At 49.9% G+C, this 19,657-nt stretch overlaps 1 protein-coding gene across 1 annotated transcript; it reads left to right on the plus strand.

Annotated features, from left to right (window-relative positions):
- The first annotated feature begins 2,736 nt into the window (after positions 1–2,736).
- On the plus strand, positions 2,737–19,252 carry LOC137306586 (extracellular matrix protein 1-like). Its single transcript, XM_067975880.1, has 6 exons — positions 2,737–3,155; positions 8,119–8,540; positions 9,085–9,495; positions 12,256–12,476; positions 13,706–13,793; positions 17,594–19,252. Exons 1-6 carry the CDS (start codon positions 3,089–3,091, stop codon positions 17,735–17,737), a joined length of 1,353 nt encoding a protein of 450 aa, XP_067831981.1. The 5' UTR covers positions 2,737–3,088; the 3' UTR covers positions 17,738–19,252.
- The last annotated feature ends 405 nt before the right edge of the window (positions 19,253–19,657 follow it).

A 19,657-nucleotide genomic window follows, 5' to 3' on the forward strand; every position in this document is an offset into this window, starting at 1 on the left:
GCGGAAGAGAGTTCCAAACTTCTACCACCCTTTGTGTGCCTTTCTAAGTGACGGTTTATCCTGTCCCTCAGAATTGATTCCAATAATTTGCCCACCACCGAGGTTAGACTGACTGGCCTGTAATTACTCGGTCTATCCCTTTCTACCTTTTTAAACAATGGCACAACATTAGCAGTCCTCCAATCCTCCGGCACCACGCCTGTAACCAGGGAGGATTGGAAAATGATGGTCAGATCCTCCGCTATTTCCTCCCTTCTTTTAACAGCCTGGAATACATTTCATCCGGGCCTGGCGATTTATCTATTTTCTACTTGTGGGAATGCATGGAACGTGCTACAAAATAGCACTTAATTAAAGGCTAAATTATCAATCTTGGCTCCAAAGAGGCCGCCAAGCTGAGGTTATAAATCAGTGTTGTCCAATAAAAATTGCTGACTAACCACAGAAGTGACTATGACAACACTGTTTTGACCACCAGCACTAACTGTCGTAGGAGACATCTTACACACAATACAGGTAAATGTACTTCACACCTGGACATTTACTGAACAAACATCTACCATCACCATTGACCCATGAAGTGAAGCATTCACAATCTATTAATCACTCGCTTACTCTGCTTTTTGTCTCACCATTTTACTAACTGGTGGCTTCAGGGGTAATTGTATCACGTGATCGAGTCATATCAACCAGAAGGTGCCAATCAGATGATTCCTGATCTGTGCTTTTATTCATTCTGGGGATGTGGGTGTTGCTGGCGAGGCCGGCATTTATTGCCCGTCCCTAATTGCCCCTTGAGAAGGTGGTGATGAGCCGCCTTCTTGAACCACTGCAGTCCGTGTGGTGACGGTTCTCCCACAGTGCTGTTAGGAAGGGAGTTCCAGGATTTTGACCCAGTGACGATGAAGGAATGGCGATATATTTCCAAGTCGGGATGGTGTGTGACTTGGAGGGGAACATACAGGTGGTGTTGTTCCCATGTGCCTACTGCTCTTGTCCTTCTAGGTGGTAGAGGTCGCGGGTTTGGGAGGTGCTGTCAAAGAAGCCTTGGCGAGTTGCTGCAGTGCATCCTGTGGATGGTACACACTGCAGCCACAGTGCACTGGTGATGAAGGGAGTGAATGTTTAGGGTGGTGGATGGGGTGCCAATCAAGCGGGCTGCTTTGTCCTGGATGGTGTCGAGCTTCTTGAGTGTTGTTGGAGCTGCACTCATCCAGGCAAGTGGAGAGTATTCCATCACACGCCTGACTTGTGCCTTGTAGATGGTGGAAAGGCTTTGGGGAGTCAGGAGGTGAGTCACTCGCTGCAGAATACCCAGCCTCTGACCTGCTCTTGTAGCCACAGTATTTATATGGCTGTTCCAGTTAAGTTTCTGGTCAATGGTGACCCCCAGGATGTTGATGGTGGGGGATTCGGCGATGGTAATGCTGTTGAATGTCCAGGGGAAGTGGTTAGACTCTCTCTTGTTGGAGATGGTCATTGCCTGGCACTTGTCTGGCGTGAATGTTACTTTCCACTTATCAGCCCAAGCCTGGATGTTGTCTAGGTCTTGCAGCATGCGGGCACAGACTGCTTCATTATCTGAGGAATTGCGAATGGAACTGAACATTGCAATCATCAGTGAACATCCCCACTTCTGATCTTATGATGGAGGGAAGGTCATTGATGAAGCAGCTGAAGATGGTTGGGCCTAGGACACTGCCCTGAGGAACTCCTGCAGAGATGATTGGCCTCCTACAACCACAATCAGGTATGACTCCAGCACTGTTGAGTTTTCCCCCTGATCCCCATTGACCTCAATTTTACTAGGGCTCCTTGGTGCCACACTTGGTCAAATACTGCCTTGGTGTCAAGGGCAGTCACTCTCACCTCACCACTGGAATTCAGCTCTTTTGTCCATGTTTGGACCAAGGCTGTAATGAGGTCTGGAGCTGAGTGGTCCTGGCGGAACCCAAACTGAGCATCGGTGAGCAGGTTATTGGTGAGTAAGTGCCGCTTGACAGCACTGTCGATGACTCTTTCCATCACTTTGCTGATGATTGAGAGTAGGCTGATGGGGCGGTAATTGGCCGGGTTGGATTTGTCCTGCGTTTTGTGGACAGGACATACCTGGACAATTTTCCACATTGTCAGGTAGATGCCAGTGTTGTAGCTGTGCTGGAACAGCTTGGCTAGAGGTGCGATTAGTTCTGAGGGAGTGCTGTACTGTCGGAGGTGCCCATCTTTCAGATGAGACGTTAAACCGAGGCCCCGTTTGCCCTCTCAGGCGGTTGTAAAAGATCGCGTGGCCACTATTTTGGAGAAGAGCAGGGGAGTTCTCCCTGGTGTCTGGGGCCAATATTTATCCCTCAACCAACATCACACAACAGATGATCTGGTCATTATTATCACATTGCTGTTTGTGGGATCTTGCTGTGTGCAAATCGGCTGCCGCGTTTCCTACATTACAACAGTGACTGCACTTCAAAAAGTACTTCGCTGGCAGTAAAGTGCTTTGGGACGTCCTGAGGTCATGAAAGGTGCTGTATAAATGCAAGTCTTTCTTTACTTATCTAGCTTCCCCTTAAATATTTGTGGCTGTTTGGGCAAGAACAGGGAGGGACTTGGCTGTGATGCTTTCCATGGTTGAATTGCCCTTTAACATTCATTGACTAGGCTCACACGTGACTAATGGCCACTTGGCAAGAGGATTTCCCTTGGAATCATAGTACAAAAGCCACTTGCAGCTCTCCAGCGAGACCTGGGATGGAAATATCCTGTTGTTGTGTCAAATGGAGTATTAATACCCTGGCTGAGTTCTTTGGGGCGTATTGTGGGTCTGAGGTGTGGTGGGATTAACGCTTTAGAAATCCAGAGCGAATTGGGAAATGAAAGATTTTAATTGGGAAATGAAAGGGTTTTAGTTTTGCCTCTGTGTTTACAAGTTGGGAGGAGTTCCAGAAACTGTCACAAAAGACACAAGCCACAGTCAGATAGACAGAAGACATCTGCCTCCGCCCGCACGACGTAGATATATAGCCCGGGTCGGGTCTGAGATACAACCAGTGTTGATCACAGGACGGAGACAGAAGGAACCCCAGAGAAGGACATGATGTGGGGGCGGCTCTTCCTCGCTCAACTCTTCCTCTTCACTTCTTCCAACTTCGCCGAAGCTCGTAAGTCTCCAGAAATATTTTTATTTAAATCAAAAAAACTTTTGACCTTATTTATTGTTTCAGCAAAGTTTATATATGGTGCGACAGTTGTTAAAAAGTTTTGAAACAAACACCAAAGTTTGACTGCACTGGGGCGGGAAGTGGATGTGTTGCCTCCCAGATCGGGAGACACTGTTGTGATTTTTTTAAAAACTGAAACAGAACTCACAGCGAGAGAGTTGGACGAAACACTGGGGTTTTGATTTCCCCCACCTTGCATGAGTTACTAGGATTCAGGTCCGGATCTGCTGCCCTCCACCCGCCCCCCGCCAGCCACCTCATTCCAGTGGCCATTCTCCATGAATGAGGGTTGGCAAGATGATCCTATCCCCAATTGACACCCTGTCCCTGTCTCACTGAGTAGTGATCTGGAGCAAGAACTCTGACTGATTCTTTCCCACACCTAGCCCAGAAAGCACTGAGATCCACTGCTGCCCTATCTGGGATCAATTACTGGTGCCAGCTGTGACTCAGTGGGTAGCGACCTCGCCTCTGAGTCAGAAGGTTGTGGGTTTCAGTCCCATTCCAGAGATGTGAGCCCATAAAACAGGCTGACACTCGCATGCAGTTCTGAGGGAGTGCTGCAGTGTTGGAGGGTCAGTTCTGAGGGAGTGCTGCAGTGTTGGAGGGTCAGTACTGAGGGAGCAGCTGAGGGAGTGCTGCACTGTCAGAGGGTCAGTACTGAGGGAGCGCTGCACTGTCGGAGGGTCAGTACTGAGGGAGCGCTGCGCTGTCGGAGGGTCAGTACTGAGGGAGCAGCTGAGGGAGCGCTGCACTGTCAGAGGGTCAGTAGTGAGGGAGTGCTGCACTGTCGGAGGGTCAGTACTGAGGGAGCGCCACACGGTCGGAGGTTCAGTACTGAGGGAGCGCTGCACTGTCGGAGGGTCAGTACTGAGGGAGCGCCGCACTGTCGGAGGGTCAGTACTGAGGGAGCGCCGCACTGTCGGAGGGTCAGTACTGAGGGAGCGCTGCACCGTCGGGGGGTCAGTACTGAGGGAGCGCTGCACTGTCAGAGGGTCAGTACTGAGGAAGTGCTGCACTGTCGGAGGGTCAGTATTGAGGGAGCGCCGCACTGTCGGAGGGTCAGTACTGAGGGAGCGCCGCACTGTCGGAGGGTCAGTACTGAGGGAGCGCTGCACCGTCGGGGGGTCAGTACTGAGGGAGCGCTGCACTGTCAGAGGGTCAGTACTGAGGAAGTGCTGCACTGTCGGAGGGTCAGTATTGAGGGAGCACTGCACGGTTGGATGTGGCGTCTTTCGGATGAGACGTTAAACCGAGGCCCCGTCTGCCCCTCTCAGCTGGATGTAAAACATCCCACAGCCACTATTTCGAAGAAGAGCAGGGGGAGTTCTCCCCGGTGTCCTGGGCCAATATTTATCCCTCAACCAACATCACTAAAACAGATTATCTGGTCATCAACACATTGCTGTTTGTGGGATCTTGCTGTGTGAAAATTGGCTGCCGTGTTTCCTACATTACAACAGAGACTACACTTCAAAAGTACTACACTGACTGTAAAGTGCTTTGGGACGTCCTGAGGTCGTGAAAGGGGCGATAGAAATGCATGTGTTTCAGCTATCTCACTGTTGCAGTTCAGTACCACACTGGGCAGTGCATTCACCCACTGCTATATTTTTATTGTCACTCTCCATGGCCCCGATAGAAGCCAAACTATACCACACATGTAGAATGGCAGGTTCTGAGGTGGAGCGATCATTAGAGAAAGCTTCTGCACAAAAGATTCAGATCAAGATGTGAATCAGGCTGAATGTGGTGAGGGGGGGGGGGGTTGTTGGTATGTGTGGGAACTTTGTGGGGAAGATGAATGGTGAGTTTTGCAAGAGTGACGCATTGAGCTGAACTCACAGCTTTCTTATTTATTAGTTTCATGACTCACACTTCCGCTTGCACACACTCTCACTCTTTCACTCTATCTTGCTTTCTCACTCACTCCCACCTCCTCTATCTCGCTCCCACCTCCTCTATCTCGCTCCCACCTCCTCTATCTCGCTCCCACCTCCTCTACCTCGCTCCCACCTCCTCTACCTCGCTCCCACCTCGTCTACCTCGCTCCCACCTCGTCTACCTCGCTCCCACCTCGTCTACCGCGCTCCCATTTCCTCTACCTCGCTCCCACCTCCTCTATCCCGCTCCCACCTCCATCTCACGCCCAACTCCTCTACCTTGCTCCCACCTCCCCTACCTCGCTCCCACCTCCCCTACCTCGCTCCCACCTCCCCTACCTCGCTCCCACCTCCCCTACCTCGCTCCCACCTCCTCTATCCCGCTCCCACCTCCTCTATCCCGCTCCCACCTCCTCTACCTCGCTCCCACCTCCATCTCACGCCCAACTCCTCTATCTCGCTCCCACCTCCTCTATCTCGCTCCCAACTCCTCTACCTCGCTCCCACCTCCTCTACCTCGCTCCCACCTCCTCTATCTCGCTCCCACCTCGTCTACCTCGCTCCCACCTCGTCTACCTCGCTCCCACCTCGTCTACCTCGCTCCCACCTCGTCTACCTCGCTCCCACCTCGTCTACCTCGCTCCCACCTCGTCTACCTCGCTCCCACCTCCTCTATCCCGCTCCCATTTCCTCTACCTCGCTCCCACCTCCTCTATCCCGCTCCCACCTCCATCTCACGCCCAACTCCTCTACCTCGCTCCCACCTCCCCTACCTCGCTCCCACCTCCCCTTCCTCGCTCCCACCTCCCCTTCCTCGCTCCCACCTCCCCATCCTCGCTCCCACCTCCCCTTCCTCGCTCCCACCTCCCCTACCTCGCTCCCACCTCCCCTACCTCGCTCCCACCTCCCCTACCTCGCTCCCACCTCCCCTACCTCACTCCCACCTCCCCTACCTCGCTCCCATCTCCTAGTCATAGGAACAGGAGTAGGCCATTCAGCATCTTGAGCCTATTCTGGCATTCAATTTTGGAACTGAACCTTAGTAACTGTCTACCACCCAACTCGTTCCTCTTTGTAATTACCCTCTTCCTCTCTCCCCCTTTCACTCTCTCTTTCCCTCCCTCTCTTAAAACTTCCTTCACTCTCCCCTCCTCTCTCCCAACAGACGTTCCTTCCCTCCTTCAGTTTTTTCTCTCACCTCTCTCTCCTGTCAAACTTTCTTCCTCCCTCCCTCCCTTGCTTTCCCTCTCTCCCTCAATCCCTTTCTTTCTCTCCCATCACACTCTCTCCTTCAGTGTTCCCTCACATTTTTTCTCCCTTTCACTCTCTCCCCATTCATTCTTGTCCTTAACCATCACTATCTTTCTTCTCCTTCACTCTTTTTCTGTCTGTCACTCTCTCCCCTCCTCGCTCTCTCTCCCCTCCTCGCTCTCTCTCCCCCTCCTCGCTCTCTCTCCCCCTCCTCGCTCTCTCTCCCCCTCCTCGCTCTCTCTCCCCCTCCTCGCTCTCTCTCCCCCTCCTCGCTCTCTCTCCCCCTCCTCGCTCTCTCTCCCCCTCCTCGCTCTCTCTCCCCCTCCTCGCTCTCTTCGCCTCTTGCTCTTTCTTTCTCCTTGTCACTCTCCCCACCTCATTCTCTCCCTCTCTCTTTCTCGCTCCCTCTCACTTTCTATCCCCCCCCCCCCGACTTTCTCCACTCGCCCCTGACACAGTCTCTCCCTCTCCTCCATGTGATTGCTTCTAAATGCCCTCTATAAGTAGCCCAGACCACCTATTGCGGGCAACTAGGGATGGGCAATAATCGTGGCCCTTGCCAGCGACACCCACATCCCGAGACCAATTTTAAAAAAATTTCTGGCTCATTTTCCAGACACGCTCCCTTGCCTGTCTCTCATGGTACGAATGTAAACAGCTGCTTCTATAGGCAGTCGTGCGTGGCTATAAATTGCACAAACACGGCAGCTCTCTATAATTAGAGGAGATTTGGGGCTGCGGAGGGAGGGGCCGTTTCAAGCCCCAGGCTGGAACTGGAAGTGAGTCACTGTCTCCAGTTGGCGAGGGATTTCGTTGCTGCTGAAATGCTGTCGGCTACTCGGTCAGTGACATCAGACCTGACTCCACATGACAAGTACCTGACACATGACAGTCTCACAACAACTTGCATTTATATAGAGTCTTTAATGTAGAAATAAGTCCCACTGCGCTTCACAGAGGCGTAATCAGAAAAAAATGTATGTGTATCCAAAGGAGGAGATATTAGGAAGTTTGGTCAGAGAAGTAGCCACTGTCTGACCATTCGCAACCTTGGCATCCTATTTGACCCTGAGCTGAGCTTCTGACCCCATATCCTCTCCATCACCAAGATCGCCTCCTTCCACCTCCGTAACATCGCCCATCTCCACTCCTACCTCAGCTCACCTGCTGCTGAAACCCTCAGCCATTCCTTTGTTACCTCCAGACTCCAACTATTCCAATGCTCTCCTGCCCGGCCTCCCACCTTGCACCCTCTGTAAACTTGAGCTCATCCAAAACTCTGCTGCTCGTATCCTAACTTGCACTGAGTCCCGTTCACCCATCACTCCTGCGCTCACTGAACTACATTGGCTCCTGGTCCGGCAACGCCTCGATTTTAAAATTCTCATCCTCGTGTTCAAATCCCTCCATGGCCTCGTCCCTCTCTATCTCTGTAACCTCCACAAGCCCCACAACTCTCCGAGATCTCTAGCTAACACTGCATTGTTGTTTGTGGGATCTTGCTGTGCGTGAATTGGCTGCCACGTTTCCTACATTACAACAGTGACTACACTTCAGAAAGTATTTCATTGGCTGTAAAGCACTTTGGGATGTCCTGAGGTTGTGAAAGGAGCTGTAGAAATCCTTGTCTTTCTTTTCTTTTATCCAATACACATGGAATGGTGACCCAACAAGAGTTGGCGTCTTAGAAGAGGAAAAATGTCAAAGGGAAAAGAACTTGAGTGTGTTTCTGGCCCCCCAATATTAATAATTTTTTTTTATTTATATAGATGATGAGCAGGGCAATGAGGCCCCGTTAAACGGTATGACAGACCATCGCGACATGCTGCAGCGCGAGATTGAGATGCCTCTGCCTCTGTTCAACTCTCACCATGAAGCTTCCTCGAACAGCACGGTCCATCGCCCCCGCAGTTTCCAATACCTGCCGGGCTGCAGAGGCTCCCACCCCTGCCACTCAGCCGAGAAGAGGCACAGACACATCTTTCCTCTGGGGCGTCCCAGCGCCGGTAACATTGGGGCTATCTGCCGTCACCTCGGGGAACGCGTGACCTATGGGCCCGAGCACTTGCCGTCCAGCGGGTATGGCTACCTCCACCGGCAGGTCGCAGCAGTCAATCAGACGGAGGCCGGTTACGCAAAGTGCTGTCACAAGCTAAATGAAACAGAAAAACTCGCCTGTGCACTGACAGTGGTAAGTTATTCCCCTCCTCTTGTTGGACCATTGGGCATCTACCCTCAGTTATCCCTACAAGCGCTCCACTGTTTTTAAAATTCTCAATCCTGTGTTCTCAAATCTCTCCATGGCCCTCGCCCCCCTCCCTATCTCTGGAACCTCCTCCAGCCCATAACCCTCCGAGATCTCTGCGCTCCTCTAATTCTGGCCTCTTGTGCCTCCCCGATTTTAATCGCTCCACCATTGGCGGCTATGCCTTCAGCTGCCTAGGCCCTAAGCTCTGGAATTCCCTCCCTAAACCTCTCCGCCTCCCTCTCCTTCTTTAAGACGCTCCTTAAAAACCTACTTCTTTGACCAATCTTTTGATCACCTGTTCTAATATCTCCTTATGTGGCTCGGTGTCAAAAATTTTGTTTGATTAACGCTCCTGTGAAGCGATTTGGGATGTTTTATTACGTTAAGGGCGCTATATAAATGCAAGTAGTTGTTGGGCCAAATGGCCTGTTTCTGTGCTGTAATTTCTATGTACTTCTATGTAATTCTGTCCTGATTGTCTCCGCAGTGGCAGGATGAGCTTCACCAGTTCTGCGGGGAGGAGTTTTCCATCAAAACCAGGCATTACCATTGCTGTAAAGTGACGGTGGACAAGCGATACGACTGCTTTGCCAGTGAAGCTCCGTCTCCGAGCTACGCACATCATGACTGGCAGAGAGAGGAAGTAGTCGCTCAGAGTCAGAGGACCGGGTCGGAGATAAGGATGCCGACTATCAACTTCCCTCCCGGAGAGCCCAACCAGCATAACATCCTCAACATCTGCCGCCTGAAAAAGTTCCGCCCCCGATACTCCCTCAAGTCTCTGCCAAAGTCCGGCTACAGCTGGCTGATCCGTCGGGCTAAGATCATTAATCGGATTGAATCCGGCTACACCAAATGCTGCAAACGCCCCAACGCATGGACTTGTGCACAAGAGCAGGTAGGGGGAGGCGCGGAGAGAATACTCCTGAAGGGGCTCGGCTCGGTAAATGCCTGTGGTACAAAGCTCCCAGTGATGATCTCATGGGCCCACTTTAAACACGCTGCTGCCTCATGTCTTGGACATCTCCAGTGGGTGGCACTCTCGCCTTGGAGTCAGAAGGTCGCGGCTTCGAGTCTCCACTCCAGAGACTTGAGCCCACAATCCAGGCTGACCAGTACTGAGGGAGCGCTGCACTGTCGGAGGTGCCGTCTTTCGGATGAGACGTTAAACCGAGGCCCCGTATGCCCTCTCAGGTGGATGTAAAAGATCCCACGGACACTATTGGAAGAGCAGGGGAGTTCTCCCCGGTGGCCTGGGCCAATATTTATCCCTCAAAAAAAATCACCAAAAAACAGATTATCTCGTTATTATCACATTGCTGTTTGTGGGATCTTGCTGTGCGCAAATTGGCTGTCAGGTTTTCTACATTACAACAGTGATTACACTTCAAAAGTACTTCATTGGCTGTAAAGCACTTTGGGACCTCATTGAAAGAGGTGATCTCATTGAAACATATAAACTTCTTAGAGGGCTTGACAGGGTAGATGCTGAGAGGTTGTTGCCCCTGGCTGGAGAGACTAGAACGGGGGCATAGTCTCAGGATAAGGGGTCGGCCATTTAGGACTGAGATGGGGAGGAATTTCTTCACTCAGAGGGTTGTGAATCTTTGGAATTCTCTACCCCAGAGGGCTGTGGATGCTCCGTCGTCGAGTATATTCAAGATTGAGATCGATGGTTATTCGTACACTAAGGGAATCAAGAGAAACGGGGATCGGGCAGGAAAGTGGAGTTGAGGTTGAAGTCATGATCTTTTTGAATGGTGCAGCAGGCTCGAGGGGCCGAATGGCCTACTCCTGCTCCTATTTCTTATGTTTTTATAGGAAGTCCTGAGGTTGTGAAAGGTGCAAGTTCTTTCTTTCCCTGACAAGGGCTGGCACCGTGCACTTCAAAACAAGTTGCCATTATGTGCTGTCGCACCCTATCTGTGCTCCTGGTGATCTGGTTTCCCCTGCTGTAATTGGTAGATCCTTCACTGGTTCGCCTTCCTGTTAACCCAGAGTTTCTCAGGGCCCTTTCCCTCTCCATTCCTTCTCTCTATCAATGGCCTCCTCCATTCTATTTCATCTTTAGCTAATGATTCCACTCTACATTCATCACTTGCCCCCCAGCACTCATGCCCTCCAGCCCCCTCACACTCTCCACCCCCTCTCACACCCTCCAGCCCCCTCACACCCTCCACCCCCTCTCACACCCTCCACCCCCTCTCACACCCTCCACCCCCTCTCACCCCCTCTCACACCCTCCACCCCCTCTCACACCCTCCACCCCCTCTCACACCCTCCACCCCCTCTCACACCCTCCACCCCCTCTCACACCCTCCCGCCCTCCAGTGGCTGAATCTCTATATCTTGATCTTCTCCATCCGCTGCTTTTCCTTCAATTCTTCACATCTGTCGAAGTCTAACCAACATCTCCCACCTCATCTCGTTCATGGCTTTACCCTTAGTCCCTCTTTATCGGTTGACGTACTTGGCCTCACCGTCTTAACTGACTCCTCCGTCACTAAAGCTCTCTCCAATAAGCCCATTACTCCTTTAGTCCCAATCACTTCTTTTCCTCTCGACATCTCCTAATCTCCACAACTCCCTCAAGCCTTGCATTCCTCCTCCAGACTTGGTCTCACCCAACACTTTACCACTACTTCCTGATTTACCTTCTCTCCTACTCTTGCTGCTGCCCTGCACTGTGGGCCTCGGCCCTTCACCTAGGCTTCTCAGTTCAAAAAAGAAATTGATGGGTCCACGTAATTGGTGATACAGATCAGCCCATGATCTAATTGATGACGGAACAGGCTCGAGGGGCTGAACGGCCTCCTCCTGTTCCTATGTTCCTAAAGCTCTGACCCTTTGATTAGGAGACCAGCTTTGTGTCACTGAGCTGATTTCACCAGTGGTTGAATGGGCAAAAATTTAGCCCAGAGCAGAACTGAGCCCTGCGGACCGGTGATCCCGGCTATAATGTGATGCCAACCACAGTCAAATAGCCGGCCGACACTCGCGCACGAAGAACGGCCACTTGGGTGAGGTGCTGCAGGACTCTGCTGCCTGTGGAATTGTATCCCGGTGAGAGCCGGCACCTTTAGACGAGGAGGAAAATCATTGGTTGGGAAGAGAAGGAAACCCTTTCATTTGTCCACTTTGTTGCAATGACAGAGTCTGTGACCTGATAGGGAATGTTTCCAGAATGTTCCATGTGGAATGCACGGAAGGTTTTTGCCCTTGTTCAGCTTGTGTGCAAATACTGCTCAAGTTTACAGAACTTATATTAATGCAAAAAAAATTCTCTCTCCCACTCACCTTCCCTCTCCCACTCACCTTCCCTCTCCCACTCACCTTCCCTCTACCTCATCTTCCTGCTCTATTTGTTTCTTCTCTTGTGTACCTGTCTCCGTCTCTCTGCATATCTTTTCCTGTTTCAATTCTCTGTTTCTTGCGTGAATACTCCTCTTCCACTCGTTGTCTCTCTCTTTTTGTGTTTATCCACCCCATTTTTCTCTCTCTCCCCGTCTTCTTCCCTCTCTCCCCCTTTTTCCTCTCCCTCCCCCTTTTTTGTCTTCTTTTTTTCATCTCTCCTCCTCACTTTTTCTATCTTTCCCTCCATACCTTTTTTATCCTGCTGTCTTCCCCTTTTTTCCCTCTCTTCCCCCCCCGTTCCTAGTGGAAGGAGGTGCTCAATGAGTTCTGTGAGAGAGAGTTCTCTGTGAAGGATAAACATTACCACTGCTGCAAGCTGCACGGCCACCAACGGCACTCCTGCTTCAGGGAAGAGGCCCCTTACCCCAAGTACGACCGTGAGATTGGGACAGTCAGTCTGCAAAATGTGATGGAACAAACAATGCGGATACTGTGCCAAACCTCTCTCAAACTGCTCAGCAAAAAGTAAGTGGGGAATCTTCTAAATTTATTCTGTAGTTTGGCTGATCATTAAGTGCAGATCAAAGTCAATTTTGAGGACTGAACCTTTTGCCCCAAGGTCACCATCAGATGTTCCTAGGTCATGGGTTAGGTACGGAGTAAAGCCCCCTCTACACCGTCCCATCAAACACTCCCAGGGCAGGTACAGCATGGGTTAGATACAGAGTAAAGCTCCCTCTACACTGTCCCATCAAACACTCCCGGGGCAGGTACAGGGTTAGATACAGAGTAAAGCTCCCTCTACACTGTCCCATCAAACACTCCCAGGGCAGGTACAGGGTTAGATACAGAGTAAAGCTCCCTCTACACTGTCCCATCAAACACTCCCAGGGCAGGTACAGGGTTAGATACAGAGTAAAGCTCCCTCTACACTGTCCCATCAAACACTCCCGGGGCAGGTACAGGGTTAGATACAGAGTAAAGCCCCCTCTACACCGTCCCATCAAACACTCCCAGAGCAGGTACAGCACGGGTTAGATACAGAGTAAAGCTCCCTCTACACTGTCCCATCAAACACTCCCAGGGCAGGTACAGCACGGGTTTGATACAGAGTAAAGCTCCCTCCACTGTCCCATCAAACACTCCCAGGGCAGGTACAGGGTTAGATACAGAGTAAAGCTCCCTCTACACTGTCCCATCAAACGCTCTCAGGGCAGGTACAGGGTTAGATACAGAGTAAAGCTCCCTCTACACTGTCCCATCAAACACTCCCAGGGCAGGTACAGGGTTAGATACAGAGTAAAGCTCCCTCTACACTGTCCCATCAAACACTCCCAGGGCAGGGACAGCATGAGAGGCATTTTTCTTTCTGATGGTTTCACTGTTAAATAACCCGCCTGGCTTATCACAATCAGGGTATAAGAGGGGTGCTACAATGGAATTCTGTGCTTCTTGCCTAAGGAGGGACATGAGCTGAGCTCCCACTCATTATTGTTTCCCAGTGACCCCTGTTGGAAGATGCGCGAACGTTGGGCTAGGCTGTGATGGCTACCACAGTCGCACAACCTGTCAATAATCTCTGTCCAGGCCGACACATTATGATTTTCCGCAGGGGTGAGGTGTGGGTGGGTCCTGAGGCCCGTGGAGCTGGACCCAAGCGTGAGGAGAAAGTTGGACGAGGGAAGGTCGTTGAAAATAAGACATTTAAAAAGAGAAGTGTTTGCTGATTGACTATTTCTCTTTCTTTCTTTCAGGCCTGCATCCATCCTGGTGAGGAATATACAGGAAGACTGCTGCAACCTTGAAACGATGGAGCAGAAGGTTCACTGTGGAGTCACAGAGGTCAGGTTATGTCTTGTTTTACGATTCACACATCCCTCCCTCCTCCCCCTCCGAAAGGCACGGGGTGTTGCTCGGATGTGACCCCGCAGGGTGCCTGGTGGCTATTCTACTGCGTGGGGCATCACGGACAAGCCCGATCCAGCCGGGATTGTGATCAGGTGCAGGAGCCCCGGCTGATGCCCTTCCCTTGAACTGAGGCCAACTCTAGTGCCTCAGCTACCACTGGGCTGAGGTGGGCTTTCACAGCACAGCCCGTTACTTTGACCCCAGGACATTGCTCGATTTGATAGGCCAGTTGCACAGTATCTTTACCAAGCTGAGCCACCAGGGGAGCTGTTTGTTGGAAATGTGAGGAAATGCCCCGTCCAATGCTCAGCACTGTCCCCTGGTGGCCAGTTTGAGATTGGTAAATCACCACAAAGAGTGGGGACACAAGAAGCTAAAGACTGGGTGCAGCCTTGGGTTAGACACTGGCCTTTCACCTCTGAACCCTCAGTTCAAATCCATCTCAGCTGATGGGATGAAGGCTTCCCCTCTCTGTTGGTAACAGAGTACTATCGGTAATGAATTTGGGATAATCTAGCGAGTCACAGAATCATTGAAAGGTTACAGCATGGAAGGAAGCCATTCGGCCCGTCGAGTCCATGCCGACTCTATGCAAGAGTAATCCAGCTAGTCCCACTCCCCCACCCTTTCCCCGTAGTCCTGCAAATTTTTTCCTTTTAAGTATTTATCCAGTTCCCTTTTGAAGGCCATGATTGAATCTGCCTCCACCCACCCTAACAGTGCATTCCAGATCCTAACCACTCGCTGTGTAAAAAAGTTTTTCCTCATGTCACCTTTGGTTCTTTTGCCAATCACCTTAAATCTATGCCCTCTGGTTCTTGACCCTTCCGCCAATGGGAACAGTTTCTCTCTATCTACTCTGTCTAGACCCTTCATGATTTTGAATACCTCTATCAAATCTCCTCTCAACCATCTCTGTTCCAAGGAGAACAACCCCAGCTTCTCCAGTCTATCCATGTAACTAAAGTCCCTCATCCCTGGAATCATTCTAGCAAATCTCTTCTGCACCCTCTCTAAGGCCTTCACATCTTTCCTAAAGTGCGGTGCCCAAAACTGGACACAATACTCCAGTTGTGGCCGAACCAGTGTTTTATAAAGGTTCACCATGACTTCCTTGCCTTTGTACTCTATGCCTCTATTTATAAAGACCAGGATCCTGTATGCTTTTTTAACTGCTTTCTCAACCTGTCCTGCCACCTTCAATGATTTGTGTACATATACCCCCAGATCTCTCTGTTCTGTACCCCTTTTAGAATTGTGCCCTTTAGTTTATATTGCCTCTCCTCATTCTTCCTACCGAAATGTATCACTTCGAATTTTTCTGTGTTAAATTTCACCTGCCACGTGTCCGCCCATGCCACCAGCCTGTCTATATCCTCTTGAAGTCTATCACAATCCTCCTCACTGTTTACTACATTTCCAAGTTTTGTGTCATCTGCAAATTTGGAAATTGTGCCCTGTGCACCCAGGTCCAAGTTATTAATATATATCAAGAAAAGCAGTGGTCCCAGCACCGACCCCTGGGGAACACCACTGTACACCTCCCTCCAGTCTGAAAAACACCACTATTCTCTGTTTCCTGTCCCTGAGCCAATTCCGTATCTGTGCTGCTATTGCCCCCTTTATTCCATGGGCTTCAATCTTGATGACAAGACTATTATCCGGCACTTTATCAAATACCTTTTGAAAGTCCATATACACCACATCGACCGCATTGCCCTCATCAACCCTCTCTGTTACTTCATCAAAAAAATTCTATCAAGTTAGTTAAACACAATTTGCCTTTAACAAATCCGTGTTGGCTTTCCCTAATCAATCCACACTTGTCCAAGTGACTGTTAATTCTGTCCCAGATGATCATTTCTAAAAGTTTCCCCACCACCGAGGTTAAACTGACTGGCCTGTAGTTGCTGGGTTTATCCTTACATCCTTTTTTGAACAAGGGTGTAACATTTGCAATTCTCCAGTCCTCTGGCCCCACCCCTGTATCTAAGGATGATTGGAAGATTATGGCCAGTACCTCTGAAATTTCCACCCTTACCTCCCTCAGAAACCTAGGATGCATCCCATCTGGACCAGGTGACTTATCTACTTTAAGTACAGCTAGCCTTTCAAGTACCTCTTTATCAATTTTTATCCCATCCAGTATCTCAACGACATCTTTCTTTACTGAGACTCTGGCAGCATCTTCTTCCTTGGTAAAGATAGATGCAAAGTACTCATTTAGTATCTCGGCCATGCCCTCTGCCTCCATGAGTAGATCTCTTTTTTGGTCCCTATTCGGCCCCACCCCTCCTTACTACCTGTTTACTGTTTATATGCCGAAAGAAGACTTTTAGATTCCCTTTTATGTTGGCCACCAGTCTATTCTCATACTCTCTCTTTGCCCCTCTTATTTCCTTTTTCATTTCCCCTCTGTACTTCTTATATTCAGCCTGGTTCTCACTTGTGTTATTAACCTGACATCTGTCATATGCCCCTTTTTTCTGCTTCATCTTACTCTCTATCTCTTTTGTCATCCAGGGAGCTCTGGCTTTAATTGCCCTCCTTTCCCCCTCGTGGGAATGTACCCAGACTGTACCCGAACCGTCTCCTCTTTAAAAGCCGCCCACTGTTCAATTACGGTTTTGCCTGCCAATCTTTGATTCCAATTTACCCGGGCCAGATCTGTTCTCATCCCACGGAAATTGGCCCTCCTCCAATTGAGTATTTTTACTTTAGATTGCTCCTCGTCCTTTTCCATAGCTATTCTAAACCTTATGATACTATGATCGTTGCTCCCTAAATGTTCCCCCACTGACACTTGCTCCACTTGGCCCGCCTCATTCCCCAGAACCAAATCCAGCAATGCCTCCTTCCTCACAGGGCTGGAAACGTACTGGTCAAGAAAGTTCTCCTGAACACACCTCAAAAATTCCTCCCCCTCTTTGCCCCTTACAGTATTACTATCCCAGTCTGTATTCGGATAGTTCCCCGTGAACACTACTCTATGGATCGTGCACCTCTCTGTAATTTCCCTGCAAATTTGCTCCTCTATATCCTTCCCACTAGTTGGTGGCCTGTAGAATACACCCAGTAGTGTAATGGCACCTCTATTATTTCTTAACTCAAACCAAATATCCTCTCGCTCCGAGAGGCCACAGGATTGCTGAAGTGGGAGATTGAAATATGCCACATTACTATAGTAAGAGGTGTTCTTCTGAGGTTGTGGCTGGGGCATGTTGTTGGGACAGTGTAGAGGGAGCTTTACTCTGTATCTAACCCTGTACCTGCCCTGGGAGTGTTTGATAGGACAGTGTAGAGGGAGCTTTACTCTGTATCTAACCCGTGCTGTACCTGCCCTGGGAGTGTTTGATGGGACAGTGTAGAGGGAGCTTTACTCTGTATCTTACCTGTGCTGTACCTGCCCTGGGAGTGTTTGATGGGACAGTGCAGAGGGAGCTTTACTCTGTATCTAACCCGTGCTGTACCTGCCCTGGGAGTGTTTGATGGGACAGTGTAGAGGGAGCTTTACTCTGTATCTTACCTGTGCTGTACCTGCCCTGGGAGTGTTTGATGATTATACTGAGTGCCTCAAACCCCCAGTGCTAATGATGCAAAATTAGAAATTAAATTGTAGCCAGAATATTTGGGAGTGGAAGTTGGGAAATGTCACCAAGGCAATTCGCACTGAACAGAAGCGTGGGTTGGCCTCAAATTATCTGTTTAATTTCTCCTTCTCCTTCTCTACACAGAAAAGAACTTTCCCTGCCCGCATGTGCAGCGTTAAGCGAAGGACCTGGAAAGACCAATTGAAGTGCTGCTCGAAGGACGCAGCCTCTTGCTTTGATTCTGGTTACCTGGCACACATTCAGGTGGCCTCCAAGAATATGTACTGAGTATCGTGGAAGGGCGGGGAATAAAGGGTCACGGGGGATGGATTCGCGATGGCGAGCGGTGAAATACATAAAATAAAATGTTAAATGCTTTGTTTTCTATGGCTGAAAACATCAGCTTTTCACTTTTGATAAACTCTATTGTATTTTTTCCAGTTCAGTTCTTTCCCTGCACCTTGCGGAGGGCAGTCTCACTGGTGTATAGTTTTCACAGATGTTTTTGCCCTCAAGTGGCCAATTTGGAACATGCCTGAGTGATGTGATGGAACGGACAGTGTAAGAGCAGAGGCTGGCAAAAATCCACCTGAACAGGGATCGGAGAGTATGGAGTGCATTGGTCAGTACCCTGCAGAGTGGAGAAAGGACAGAGAGAGAGAGAGAGAGAGTGAGTCAGACAGAGAGTCAGAGACTGAGAGAGTGAGGTAGAGAGAGACACAGACTGACCGAGAGCAGCAGAGAGAGAGACTGAGTGTGATGGAGAGAGTGAAACAGAGAGTCAGAGACTGAGAGAGAGAGAGACACAGACTGACCGAGAGCAGCAGAGAGAGAGACTGTGTGACAGAGGGAGAGAGCAACATGAGAGACAGAAATAGAGAGACACTGATTGAGAGCAACAGAGAGAAGGAGAGGGACAAAGACAGAGGAAGAGACGGACAGACAGAGACACTGATTTATTGAGAGTGAGACACAGAGAGACAGAAACAGACACAGATGGACAGACATACTGAGGAGAGCGAGAGGGAGAGGGACATAGACAGAGGGAAAGGAGGAACAAGAGACAACAGAGTAATATAGAGCGAGACAGAGAGAGAGAGAGAGAGAGAGACAAGGACAGACCGTGTCAGAGAGAGGGAGAGAGAGAGAGAAAGAGATCCTCCAATCATGAATTCCCACTCCAGAGATTTGAGCACATAATCTAGGCTGACACTCGCAGCGCAGTACCAAGGGAGTGCTGCACTGTCGAATGTGCCGTCTTTCGTGTGAGACGTTAAATCGAGGCTCTGTCTGCCCTCTCAGGTGGATGTAAAAGATCCCATGGCACTATTTTGAAGAAGAACAGGGGGAGTTCTCCCCAGTGTCCTGACCAACGTTCTTCCCTCAATCAATGCTGCCGAACCGAGCATTGATCTTTGTGGGATCTTGCTGTGTGTAAAATGGCTGCTCCGTTTGCCTACATAATGACAGTGACTGCACTTCAAAAATTGGGAGCAATGCTTTCAAACGGGTTATATAAATGCAACAATTTTTTTAAACTGATGGGGGGGCGCGGCTATAGGCTTTTTAAAATGGGAAATATATCTGTATTGCTTAAAGAATTCATCTGTGGTATATCTGTATGGGATGTGAGGGACTCACTGCTGGATCTCCAGCTGTACAGGCCAAAGGTTTGGATGTGAATAGTATGGTTTTAATTTGCACTGTGTGGAGGAGGTCTCTAAATTTGTATTGAATTCTGTTATCTGGTCACATTATCCTGTCTGCTTAAAATGCAACACCAATAAAGCAATTTCTAACAAACTAGGTTTTATCTCAATATCTTTTCTTCCAATTCCCCACCTGACCTCTCCTGACCTTTTCTGGGGTGGGAGGGGGGGGGTACCCTGGTTGCCCTCCTTTACCCCGTCCATTCTTCATGTGTCAGCGGGCTGCTCGACCATGGAAGGCATTATTGCTGAGCCTGACCCTGCCCTCAGTAAGTGTCCATACGCTCTCTCACACATAAATGCATCACCGATTCCATCTGCTGTCACTGGATAGCATTTGAGAGCAGGAACCCTTCTTTTCACCCCACCCCCAACTAGTTTAGGGACACTGAGGCCAATTTTAGCCCCTTGGTGTCAGCCGTGGCTCAGTGGGTCCCACTCTCACCTTGGAGTCAGAAGGTCATGGGTTCAATTCCCATTCCGGAGACTTGAGCACAAA

Source organism: Heptranchias perlo, chromosome 44, assembly GCF_035084215.1.
Source record: "Heptranchias perlo isolate sHepPer1 chromosome 44, sHepPer1.hap1, whole genome shotgun sequence".
Taxonomy (NCBI): domain Eukaryota; kingdom Metazoa; phylum Chordata; class Chondrichthyes; order Hexanchiformes; family Hexanchidae; genus Heptranchias; species Heptranchias perlo.

Coding starts and splice junctions, on each gene's coding strand:
- LOC137306586 (XM_067975880.1), top strand. CDS start 3,089: ATGATGTGGGGGCGGCTCTTCCTCGCTCAACTCTTCCTCTTCACTTCT. Junction 9,496..12,255: donor GGACTTGTGCACAAGAGCAG/GTAGGGGGAGGC, acceptor CCCCGTTCCTAG/TGGAAGGAGGTGCTCAATGA. Junction 13,794..17,593: donor TTCACTGTGGAGTCACAGAG/GTCAGGTTATGT, acceptor TTCTCTACACAG/AAAAGAACTTTCCCTGCCCG.